The 13,140-nt window shown below is 35.4% G+C and overlaps 1 protein-coding gene across 1 annotated transcript; it reads left to right on the top strand.

The window, feature by feature from the left end:
* Window positions 1–4,953: 4,953 nt before the first annotated feature.
* On the top strand, window positions 4,954–12,208 carry LOC105047384 (multiprotein-bridging factor 1b). Its single transcript, XM_010926298.3, has 4 exons — window positions 4,954–5,227; window positions 6,932–7,015; window positions 11,704–11,786; window positions 11,867–12,208. The coding sequence occupies exons 1-4, from the start codon at window positions 5,086–5,088 to the stop codon at window positions 11,984–11,986; spliced, it is 429 nt and encodes a 142-aa protein (XP_010924600.1). The 5' UTR covers window positions 4,954–5,085; the 3' UTR covers window positions 11,987–12,208.
* The last annotated feature ends 932 nt before the right edge of the window (window positions 12,209–13,140 follow it).

The following is a 13,140-nucleotide window of genomic DNA, read 5'->3' as shown; positions in this document are numbered from 1 at the left end:
CTCACCTTAGCTCATTGCCATATATAATTTTTTTATTTGATTTTAATTTATTCTAAAATTTTAAATGTTAACCTTAATTGCTCAACATCCTCCTTCATAAACCCCCAACCCCCCCCCCCTCCGCGCAAACCGCAACCAAAACTACCCTTAAAAATAAAAATAAAAAAACTCAAGTTGGTTATTTTTGATTGCTTTTTGAGAATTTTCAAATAATTTGGTAGGACCTGTTTAGTTCGCTGGAAGTGGAGGAGAGAAAGAATAATTCTTAGAAAGTAGAAAAGGAGCTTTTTATTTGATTAGAGTTTTAAGAGGAAAGAGAATGAAAAAATCTCTCCTTATAGAAAGACATTTTTCACGTTTTCTAAAAAGTGTGAACTCATAAAAGATGTGTGTTTTGAAACTTTCTATGGAATGAAAATTGAGGATACTTTTTTTTCTTTCTAAAAATATTTTTTAAGATCTATGATTAAGATTTTATAAAATATCAATAGATGGTTATGATGATGATGATGTAAATATATAATTGTGGAGCATATAAATTCTCAAAAATATCATTTAAAATTATTTTTATAAATATTAATATTATATTATATTAATATTATCTTAATATTTATATGAATATAATATAATATTAATATTATAATATTTATTATATTCTAATATTATTTTAATATTCTAATAGATTTATTATATTAAAAATATTAATATTACATTAATATAATATTGATATGATATTAGTATTATATTAATATAATAAATTATTATGATTTGATTTATATTATAATATATTAATATTATTTTTATATTAATATAAGTATATTATTATTATTTATGTAAAATTTAGGAGTAAAAATATATGGTTTTATATCTATTAAAGATATAATAGATATTTTATACAGCTTTTCTAAAAAAATAGATATTCAATCAAACATAAGTCATTTTATAATAAGTTACTTTCTCATGGTCAACCAAACATGTCAAAATTCTATTCTTAGAAAATAACTTTTGAATAAATAACTTTTTGAAAAAAAAAAAAAATTTGTAAGCCAAATAAGTCTTCAGATAGTATCTTGTTATTCATGGATAACTGCCGGTATAAAGTAATTGAATCGTCCAATTGCAGTTATTAAGTTGATGTCTTTTTATATAGGCTAATAATGCCTTTTGTAATTGCTTACCAAAAAATAACAAATTATATTAGCATTGGTTCGATGCCTCCTGTTTGAAATCTCGAATTAATTAGATTTGATGTTTGTTAGAACTAGTCGTATATGATCAATAATCTATGTCAGACACTTGGCTTGTTCAATAATTAAGTCTATAAATGGATTGGACTTTGTCCCTATTTGATCAAAACTTGATTGAGTTGAGATTGGGTCAGGATTTTGATCTCATTTGATTTCCCAAATGCTTAATAAGTTACTCCCACGTTTAGATCCACCCCATCTCGCTAAGACTTTGACTCACTACCTTTTTAAAATATGCTACACTATCTTACCACAAAAAGTTTTTTCCTGGACCCTGAGACCATTGGATTGAATGGTCAAAAGAAAGTTTAGCTCCCGACAGAATACACAAAAAAAAAAAAGCCCAAAAAATGATGGGACCCTCGGCTCCTCCTCCTCCTCTCTCCCAACCTCGCCACTTCTGGCACCTAAAATCTTTTCAGCATCATGCTAGACTGCTCGAGTATTGGTCGATGACCATTGGACAACCTAGTCATCACTTGTACTCTTTTTCTCCTCCGCGCGTCCTCACTATTGTCTTTTTTTTTTTTTTTTCTTTTTTCTTAATAAGCCCTCCTCACTATTGTCTATTATCCATAGCCGGTGATGAGCCACCATGCAGTCTCCTTTTCTCATGCCTTACGTGCCACCACCTTTGCAACTCATCTCCTCCACTCGAGCCCTTCTTCCACTACCGGCCAACCGTACTTTCTCTCTCTCTCTCACCACTCATGTGAAAGACCGTTCAACACTACCAAAGCTTAGCCCCACCCTCATTGCCACCTTATGGCCGCTATTACAAGCCGGCAGTCCATTGGCCATTTGGAAGGGCCATGTGGACTTCCCTGGGTTGGACATGAATCATCTTTCAAGTGTTCTCCTTTTTTTTTTTTTTGTGAAGAAAGTATTTCATTGAATAAAAAGTTGAGTTACAGTGATAATAAAGTCCTCAATCCGCTATGATAGGTAAAGAAAGAATCTAAACTCTACGAGGGTAACCTTAGAATCCCAAAAGCAGCAGCTGAGACATATTACAACGCGGTAACAAAATTAGAACATCAGAAGTACATGAACAAATGGAGCACGAAGTAGATAATAAGGAAAAAAAGATAGGTGCTATTGCAACAGTAATGTGAGTAGCCAAATAAATAAAATTAATAGTTGAAATAGGCTGATAAGTCCAAGAGATGATCCATGATAGAGTAATATTTTTCAGTGAATTAAATCCATGAAGAGAGATAGCTACCAATAGCACATTTGTCGCAGCAGATTGCATAAGAATATAGCTGTAGCAATATGCCATATTGCTAATCGATCGAGATCGGAGAGAAGGCAGCAGCAACATGCCCCATAAATGGTAATAAATAGTAAACCATTGTACCATGTAGATCTTGACTATGCCAGATAGAAGATAATCTATGCCACGTCATATAAAAATGGATTACAGTTATTCCACTGAACCAATAAATAGGCTAATGCAGTCCATGATTTCCATAAGGGATAAACAAACCCAAAATATAGCTGATCTTGGTGAAGTTGTGTGAACTAACAAATACACTGGCCAAAGATATCAAAGCAAGTAGTTAGTATCATGTACAGGTTGCACAACTGAAAGTATAGGACATCCAAAAGATAATCCTGTAGTGAATAAGCAGTATAGAAATATATTATAGTCTATGATGTTCCACAAAGCCGAACGAGCATTGGATAACTGGTTGAAAGCCATGCAAAGAACATAGCATCCTGAGAGAAAAATGTGAATTGCTGGCAGTGCGGTAGTCAAAGTATGTTGCTCTTCAGCTGAAATTTGAGGAAGTTGAAAGGTGATTGTCCTCTAGTGTATCAATGTAGAGCTTTAAACCTAAGATAAAGAAACCTGCAACAAGTAAATAAAAACATCCAAAAAGTAACTCCATATCTTGATATGGTGGGGTCAACACTGAAGTATATAATAGCCCAATAAATGGCCACAACATGCACATCAGAATTAGCCCCCGGAACAAGAGCAGCATCATAGTGAGACAATGCATGAGGTGATTGGCTCTGAGGCAGGGTATCTCTCTACGTTCATTTACAATGGATATGAGACCTGCTATTCCTTCTTTTCTTCAAGCCATTAAAGAAGTATTTGTTTCTTTGTTTCAGGTATCTAGCCATTTACTGTGGTCAAACTATTTCATTTTAGGAAAAGAGAGAAGAAGAGAAAAATCCTAAATATAAAAGAAAAGCAACCAAAGCTAGAATGTGAAGGCATAAGAGCTAAAGAAGAACACCTGACTTCCAACCTTGGACATCAATGATGCAATCAAGTTAGATGGTGAAACAGAAGATCAAAGTTCCATAAGAATAAACCTCTTAAGATTTTCCCTTCTGTTCCCTTTCCTTTCCTCCTGTAAATGAATCAGCCAGTCATGCTTTGCTTGGCTTGTATCTACCCACAGCGATGCTTGATAGTCCCATTTAAGCTTTACTTCGTAATAACTTGGCGTTAAAGAATTAATCAGCAGATTTATGTAATTTGGTTTACTGATAGAAATCGATTGTATCATTGGAGTTGGGGCCCTATGATCACGTTTAAAGAAGGTAGATGCGTCAGATCGTCCCTCTCTAATTCTCATTTTTTTTAGCAAAAAAAAAAAAAAAAAGGATAGCATTTGTTTTGCCGACAAAAGAGAAGAGATCTGGTATCCTATCTCACCCGTGCCATCTAACCATGGTGGCCTATTACATGCTTGTCAGTTTGGATTATGCTATTTGCAGATAGCGGGTTGATGGATTGGAATAAATTATCAGGTGGTGGTTGGAGATATCGGTTAGGTTGTATTTGGTAGCTGACAATCTATCAAGATTGCTAGTAATTTAATATAATAATTTAAATTACTGCATTCAGTATAATTTTTGAGTGACAATCTGAATTATTTTGAGAATGATGGCTATTTAGATTATTATTTTTTTGATAATATCACAGTAAAAATTTTAGATAAAATTATCTTTCAAAAAAATCACATAAAATTTATTACCCAACTCTCCTCCCTCCCCCAGCCTCTCTCCGTGTGTGCCCTGACCCATGGCTCCTCCATCTCTCTTTTCTTGTCCGTAAATTTTCCACCCTTGTCCCCCTCAGTGGTTTCTCCACGCTCGTCTCCACCACCCATGTGGCTCCATACGCACTCGCCCCCTTCCTGCCTTCTAGTACCCACAGTTTTCCACATCTTTTGGTCTGCCATTTTTTCGCATCTTCATCACATGCACATCACTCCTATTACTTCTCATCAGAAAAAAAAAAAAGAGAATATTATGACAAAATTATTAAAATATTTTAAAATTTTAATTTTATATTATTGATAATTTAATTATAATATTAAATATAATAATCAAAATTTTTAATAATTTTATTATAATATTATCCATATATATCAAATATAATAATAAATATTATTAATAATTTAATAATAATAATTTATATTAAAAATAATATATATATATTTTTAAAATTATTTGACAATAAATCAAATGCAACCTGGAAGTAAAACTCTATTGTTATCTCTACCCTCTACTTTTAAAAGCGAATTTTGAGATGCGGACTCCACTTGGGAGGGCAACTCGAATATCTTACTCTATATGTACGGTTTTGCTGTACTTCTCTTCCTCACATTCCTGGCTCAGTTTGCATCACAATCACGTGCATGGCACGTGCAAATGTCTGATGATTAAATGAGGGCGACCTTGGACCTTCCCCATTGCCCTTTCCCCTGTTTCCCTTCTTTATTCCAGTTCCGACTGCCTCCGCTCCCTTCCCCGCTCTCGTGCAACCATCCATCGGAGCCAGTGATCGAGAGATCGATCGTAGAGGAGCGCAATGGCCGGGATTGGTCCGATCACCCAGGATTGGGAGCCCGTCGTGGTCCGCAAGAAGGCCCCGAACGCCGCTGCGAAGAAGGACGAGAAGGCCGTCAACGCCGCCCGACGCAGTGGTGCCGAAATCGATACCGTAAAGAAGTGTATGCCATCATAATCTTCCCCTTCTTCTTATTGATCGCCATAAATGCTACGGATTTATCTTTATCTCTCTTACGTGTGCCTCTCCCTTTTTTCTGGCTAAATTAATGAAAGATCGTTTGGACTTTGATTCCAGTTTTTTAATAGATGTAATGAATTTTCCTCCTGGGCTTTGGATGATTTCTTTGGACAAAGTTCTCATGTTCTACACACACACACACACTCACACACACACACACACACAAAAAGATTTTTTCCTGATATCAAAAGTTTTTGGTTTGATTATTTCTTCGCTGGTGTTGTCATTTAGGAGTCTCTCTCTATTTTTAATTAAGGCTCTGTTTGGTTGCCGATAAAATGAAAGAAAAGCAGATACATCACTAGAAGAAAATGATAGAAAACACAAGAAAATTGAGTTTTTTTTTATTTGATTGAAGCAAAAAAAAAAAACTAAAAACTAAAAACAAAAAAAGTTGTTAAGGAAGTGGTTAAGACGCAATTACGTTGTCTTGAACCACTTATTTTTGGTTATATATTTTCCTTCGATTTGTTCTTTATATGATTTACGACGGAAAAGAAGATATTTCCCCAGCGTATTTTCTTTTCTTTCACTTTGGCAGCAATCAAACAGAGCCTCACTGTCAGCAGTGGTTCAAGAAAAATAAATGGGTATACAAAAAGAAGATAAAGTCGAGTTACTCTTAGGTTATAATTAGCAAATTGCTATGGTTACTTCTCTTAGCATTTTCTCTCTTTATGTGTATCGAGTGGAGTAAAAACATTTGGCCAAGGATACACCGGGATTGCATTTCAGGGGTAAAATCTTCTCTATCAAAAGTAGCCAATTTAAAGATTCAACTGCTTTAGAATATTTGAATTTATTCAAACTGTTGTGTTCAAGATCTATTTCTATGGCAAATGACGAGTTCACCTCGTTTACCTTTTGGGCATGAAGGAAAATGACCACGCAAATGCAAAGGCAGCAGCTTTCTCTCTTCTAAATAAAGGGGAAGTTGATGAACCAGAACTTATTTAAAATTTAAAGGAAATTGTAAAGATTTTATTGAGAAAGGAGATTTCACAGCATTTCTCCTGCATTTTTTCCAGCTTTAGTCCCAAACCTTTTCTTCTTCTTTTCTGAGAATGTTATATTTACTGTTAGCTCCACAATCAGTTGTTGTTGGATACAGACTTGCTCATCCTACCATTGAAGTCCTAACTTTATACCATCATGAAATTTTACATGCATTTGTCTTCTAAAGTATCTTGTTTTTCTTAATATCACCATTTGCCTTGAGGTTCTTTATGACCTCATTGTTAATGCAAGTAAGATGATTTATGCTTTTTTATTGCTTGGATCTCAGTTGAAAGTGTTTTTTTTTTTTTTGGGTGATCAATTCAAGAATTTTGTTTTTCTTTCAATTGGGTTTAGGTGCTTGTGCACCAGAACATAAGTTTGTTATTTGCAATACTATTTTTTAGATAATATTTCTTCATGCCATTCCAAACAAATTCTGAACACTGGAAGATGGCAAGATGCTATATGCTTATGATAGTTGTGAATGGTTCTCTGCTTTTCTTCTGTATATTAGCCATTTGCAAATACTGAATTCCTTTATAAAATAATCCAAAATATGATATGAGCTAAATTACCTAACACTGTGGGAGACTCAAGAGTTTCTAATTTTACCCTTTTTTACCTGTAGCTAATGCCGGTACAAACAAGGCTGCTTCTAGCAGCACAACTTTAAACACAAGGAAGCTTGATGAGGATACAGAGAGTCTCTCTCGTAAGTGCTTTTAGCTTTGTAGGGAATATATGATTACCCTTGTATTTCGGTTATGACACCTGCTTAAGCATTCTGACTTGCAGATTAATTTTTTTAATGTGAGAGTATTGCATCCTAGTTAACATCTGCTTTTGTTTTTCTCAGACAGTCATAATGCCTGTAGTTGATTTTAAAGAGAGGAGGTGAAAAAGATTGCAGAATCACCTTAATTTACTTTTCTTTGACATGCTAGAATCTTATCCCTTGTCGCTAAAATTCAGTTTGTTCCCTTCATGCCATTCCATATTCCATTATATAGGGATTCAGTACTATACTTTTTTATTTTTTTGGCAAACATCAATAATCTATTTGTATTTTAGTCATATGGGAAGTTGTCATTATAATCTGAAGTATTACCTTACAAAGGGTCTGAATGGAAAATTGAAATATGCTATTGATTGAGTTGTCAATTGTATTTTTTTGATATCATTTAGTTCTTATGCACCTTTTCTTGTTTAGCTATTCTGTAGTGATCCATGTCTTTAGTTTGTACAAAGAAATAACCACCTTGATTGCAATATGATTTGAAGCTGTTAAGAATCTTAAACAAATAACAACCTCGATTGCAATATGATTTGAAGCTATTGAGAATCTTAAATAACTACCTACCTTGATTGCAATATGATGGGAAACCGTTAAGAATCTTAAATAATCAATTTATAGGAACATATGGACATTCAAGGGGATCATGACAACTATTGGAACAGATGTTCTCAACTTTCTAAACTTCACCTGGTGCGTTTTTTTTTTTAGTGAAATCATAAGAATACATACTTTTATTTGTTTCATGATGACCTCGGATGATGTCTTGGATTTTGAGTTTAATCTAGTGAATATACACCCATGTGGAGTTTGGAATGTGCATTGTAACCGTATATTTACAAATAGGGCATATACAAAATATTGAAGAGAGGCTTTACATTGAAGATGGACCATTATAAGTTTCGTATTGTGATGGAAGAGGCCTTAAAAAAAGACATCTGATTCCAAATTCCTTTTCAGCTCTAGTTTGAGCTAGTCTTGAGTACAGCAACGAGCCTTGATAATTAGTCCCAGAAAGATGTTATTTTGACCTTTATATGAGTATGCCCAGTTTGTCCTGAATGGAAGATAAGCTGTAGGAGGAGTTAATGTGCTTAGCCTGGTAAGATTTTCAAGCAAAAAAAAAAAAGGGTAGTTGGATTAATTGTTTACATTCTGTTCGTTGTTCTCATAACAAGGATTGCAATGTTGAATTACTAACCAGTCTTTTGATCGAAATTACCCACTAAATTTAGCATATTAGTATGTTGAGACTGCCGAGGCCTTTTTTTATGTTGAGGAAAGGTCCAGGGCGATTAATCATCCAAAAACTGTGGCTGTGGTTCTCCTCTCACCACCAAATTTGCTGAAGCTTTATTCAAGTGAGGAGATACTCAACATGGGATTACTAATTATATCTCTAATTGCATTTCTTGGAGTTATTAGTGATTGATAATTGCTTTTTTTCTGATTACATATACTTTAATAGAATTCTTATGAAAAAATGACCTTAAGTCATGAAGATTCTTCATATCAAACAACATTTCAAAAATATTGCTCTGTTAATAAGGTGAAACATGGTTTTAGAATCCTGACAATTTGGTAATTCCATATGATTCTGAATATACAAAAGGTATGATGTCAATAATGAGGATTTTTTGTCTTCAGTCCATCAAATGAACTGAAATTGCAGCTTTTTTTATTGTGCTTTTCCCTAGTCAAAAGAGTACCATGTTGTCGCTTGTTGAAGGAAATACAATCCTTAATTTGTGGGAAAATATTGGACTGAGAATTGTGCAAGTTGACAGTCTAGAAACTCTGAAGCTCAAGGTTGCTAGATTATGAGTGATAAATTTGTAAAGGTGAATACCTTGCAATTGAAGGTTGTTGTGTTCTTGTTAATGCATCTTGTTGTCTTGTTCAGGCACTGACAGCAAGTGTGGAGCTAGCTCGCCATTTGAAACATCTTGAAGAGGCAATGTGATGTCACCAATGGTGACTTCAACTTTTATAACCCAACTGCCACAACCGCTTCCCCTGCAGGTCCCTGGGTGTGCATGGAAGGGAATTTCCTATCTCTAGGAGAACAGCCCAATGTGATTGCACTTGTGTTAGGGGAGCCTCATCACTAAATACAGCGAACCCTTTACAGCAGTTAGGTGTGGTCTAGGAAGAAATATTCTATATTTCAATAAGCTATAAAGTATAAACTATTATGGTTATCTTCATTGCTAAAGCATGGGGCAAAATATGCTAACTCCATCAAATACATCCCATAAATCAGCAGATACATGGCTTCTCACCAATATGGTTTTCACTTTTCCCTAGGCATCTCAAGCAATGAAATATGGAATTTTGCTTTCAAATGTCTTGAGATTGATTGGGAAGGCATAGAATTTCATTTTGTATGTAAAAATGGTGCATTTGTCAAGTGACATGGGATGAAGAGTAACTATGTCTGGCTGAAACCTTCGTCAAGTTTTTGACTATCGTTATATATAGTTCTCGTCATTGTCATTCTGTTGAAGAGGAAATATTATCGGTGCTTTCTTTAATACTCTATCTAGCTGCAAGCTCCCATGCTATAAGTAGGGGTGAGTTGTGCAGCAGATCCTAACCAATCTATACTGGACATGCATGGTCAAAACTCACACATATGGGTTGGATATGGTTTTTGCAGAAATTGGACCCATCCAAATTTTGACCTAGTTCAAGATTGGGTCCTGGTGAAGCTGGACCTAGGTCTTATTCAACCCACTTAAACCCCTAGCTATGACCTGTCTGATCAATTGGAAAACAAAATGACAAGAAGTAGAGATATAGCCCTTTATCAATGAATAGGTGGCATACAGCAATCAAGGTGGTAGCATCCAGTACTGAAGCATGCATAAAGACAGATATCAAGCATTTGTAAAGCCCTTTAATGCATATTTCTCCTGCCAATGAATTAGCAATAAATTACAATCAAACATCTTGAAATCTTAAAATGTTTCTACTTCCTCCAAGCAATCATGTCCCTGATCATTTTCTAGCCTTGGTCAAATGAAAGATAATTCTAAGCAAGCAGCCTGTTTTCAGCTTCAACTGGTGAAAGTTGGTAATACCCTCAAGTGCTTAAATTTACTGTTAAGCAATACGTGAGTCACAGTATGCTTAGAAACCACCATCATATGTTCATTACCCACAGCCTGTGAGAGCTGTTCACTCTAAACCAGTTGGGTTCTGCCAGTTGTATTGTTTATTAAGAACTATATCACTTCTAAGCTTAAACTCCTGTACAACATCCCAATTTGTCATCTCCATGACCGAGGGAGTTGACATAATTCCTACCTAAAATGCTTCAAAATGCTTTTGCATTATAGCAACACATTAGGCTAAATCAGTGAGTAGAACTATACTCGAGCTGTATTGCTGAGTAGAAGCCTGCCTTTTATTTTCATATTCTTCTTAAGTTTCTGCTTTCTTCTCAGTTTTCATGACAATGGAATTTTAAAGAACGAATGGAATCTTATGATATGACGAGAACCCAGCATTATGTTGCCTGTGGTTATGCAAACATGTCTTCCACCTTCCACTCTCAGCCAACCATTTTCCTTGTGACTTGCTACAAAACACTGTAAATCTGATGCATTAACGAATATGGTATGCTTGATCAATTAAATATACAAAATGAGGATTATATGATATATGGATGAGGGGATGTTCCACCTAAATCATGTTATGTACTACCACAAATACCAGTCTTACTTGTTTGATGGTTAAAATATTATGATATCTTTGACTATGTATTACTTGGTGGGCTATTTTGCACTTATTGCATGATGGATGGAAATGCAATGATTCTGAAGAACAAATTAGCATGTCAGCTAGATAAACAGTGAATAAGTCAGTGGCACCTCAACCTTATTATTTTCTGTCCAGGCATGGATCTCGATTTCTCTATTGCTATTACTTGTATGTAGCTTTGCAAAGGCGTTACTAAAATTATATGCATGCAGACTGGTTTGGCCCCTTTGTTTGAGATTAGGTTTGGAAAATTGTTTTCAGGCATACCTATGTATTCATATTGGGATTGAACTTAATGGGTTAGATCAGGTTAGAATGGGGTTTCATGCTGACATGACCCACGTACAATTATTCTAATTGGATAAGGAACTGTTTAGATTACTGTGTCTAAACTTGGAGCTGGAATTCATTGAAGAGGTTTAGTATTTGTACCAAAATAGTCTAAAAAAGGCATTTGTGTCCAAACTTTTTTTCCAGCTGAAATTATAGAACTGCCTTGTCTTCTAGGTGCTGGGAGAAGCAACAGTCAATATGCTTGAAACTTGTTACTGAAAGTAAAATACTAGCGCAGTATGGAATTCACAAATAGCATGTAACTGGTAGATAACATGGTCAATTTGTATAAGATACCTTAGTTGGTGGGAAAATGCATGAAGTTTGAGCCAGTTTTAGTTTTTAGTCATGATGCCTTCCAAGTTGAACTGATTGGTTTTTTGTTGTGCCATGTCACTCTGAAGTGTTTTGATTGACTGGTTGAATAATAGCTATCCTTTCAATTTCCAATGCCACGACAAAAAGGCATATTTTGATGCCAACAATGTCCATGTTTTCACCTGAATCAGATGAACGAGTGCCAATGGAGCTGAAGAAGAATATCATGCAGGCTCGAATGGGTAAAAAGTTGACTCAGGCACAACTTGCGCAGGTATATTTTGCCCCCTTCGTTTCTTTCAGTGGTGTTGCTTTGATTTCTTTCACATTCTCAAACATCTTAAAATGCCACAGCTGATCAATGAGAAGCCCCAAGTGATTCAAGAATATGAATCTGGGAAGGCCATTCCAAATCAACAAATAATCACCAAACTCGAAAGAGTTCTTGGGGTGAAACTGCGAGGTAAAAAATGATGGCAAGCCAGCGTGTCCTATCAGCAAACGAGTCTATAATGAGTTTCATGTATGCAGCATTTGTGTCTGTTTGGAGTTTGTGCAGTTTGGCTTGGTGCATGAAGAAGACTCTTGTTGCTAAGGTATGAAACTCTGTTGCCTAGGAGTGTTTTAACTCTTCTAATTTGTTTGTTTAATCTGTAACTGGAGATCAATGTGCAGTTTATGTGGTTGTCACCTTTATGACTCGTTTCTTCTGTTTTGCAATCTGTTTATGTGTATGTTTCTGGTCACCAAAACAATTATTTAGGGTAGGCTCCCCCCCCCCCCCCCCCCCCATTTAAGGCACCCACATAAATGTGGATTTGGATTTATAACTGGAATCTACAACGTTTCTTAAATCTACATGAATTTACCTGGTTCCTAACCGGATTACTAATTTGATTATCTTTGTTATATATAAAGAACACACCCCTTGTAACCAGAAAAAAAGAGCACACCGCAAATGCTATTTGGGTTTGTACAAGCACCTATTGTTGCTTTAACATCCTTGCCTTCGCCAGCCGACTGACTAATTCTTAACTTGTGAAAATTGATATCTCACATCTCTGTAAAAGAACTTCCTAATTAATAGGCTTTGGGCATATAAATATCACTATTAACTCTGTGTTGTTTCACCAGTGTCATGAGTCGGTTTTGGAACGCTAGCTTAATAAAGTTTGCTAAACATAAGGTGAGTACTAGAGGCCGAAGAAGAAATACTGTTGGATCCTCCTGATTTTTATTTGTGCTCTGCACCCACAATTCTCGTAGAATATACATTTAAGTCATGTGGGACATGTTTTGTAATGGAACAGATACTCCTAATTGGTTATCCCAATTGAGATTGTAACATAAACTGGTTTCAAGTTATAAGTAGTTGGTTGATTTGGTTCCTCTGCAAGGTCCTATACCTGGAGTGACCTCGGAGAGCGCAAAGTATCTAGGGTTTGTTACCATCCACTAAGGTGGAATTTTCTGGTCTCTCTACCTAAACTATTAAAAGCTGTCGGTCCTGGGATTTGGAAACCTTGGGTCTCAAAGTAAATCCTAGTTCAGTTTTGAGGCAATTCCCCTTATCTGTGCCCTTGACAAAAGGATGATCATAATTCCCATCACATGATCCACCGATATGC

This window comes from Elaeis guineensis, chromosome 6 (assembly GCF_000442705.2).
Source record: "Elaeis guineensis isolate ETL-2024a chromosome 6, EG11, whole genome shotgun sequence".
In the NCBI taxonomy this organism is placed as follows: domain Eukaryota; kingdom Viridiplantae; phylum Streptophyta; class Magnoliopsida; order Arecales; family Arecaceae; genus Elaeis; species Elaeis guineensis.
The sequence above is the reverse complement of the archived record's forward strand: the minus strand, read 5'-3'. Positions and strand labels throughout refer to the sequence as shown.

What these genes read in the sequence shown, in the direction of transcription:
- LOC105047384 (XM_010926298.3), top strand. Translation starts at nt 5,086, where the DNA reads ATGGCCGGGATTGGTCCGATCACCCAGGATTGGGAGCCCGTCGTGGTC. An exon ending in GGATACAGAGAGTCTCTCTC is followed by an intron (nt 7,016 to 11,703) that starts GTAAGTGCTTTT and finishes CACCTGAATCAG; the next exon opens with ATGAACGAGTGCCAATGGAG. An exon ending in CTCAGGCACAACTTGCGCAG is followed by an intron (nt 11,787 to 11,866) that starts GTATATTTTGCC and finishes AAAATGCCACAG; the next exon opens with CTGATCAATGAGAAGCCCCA.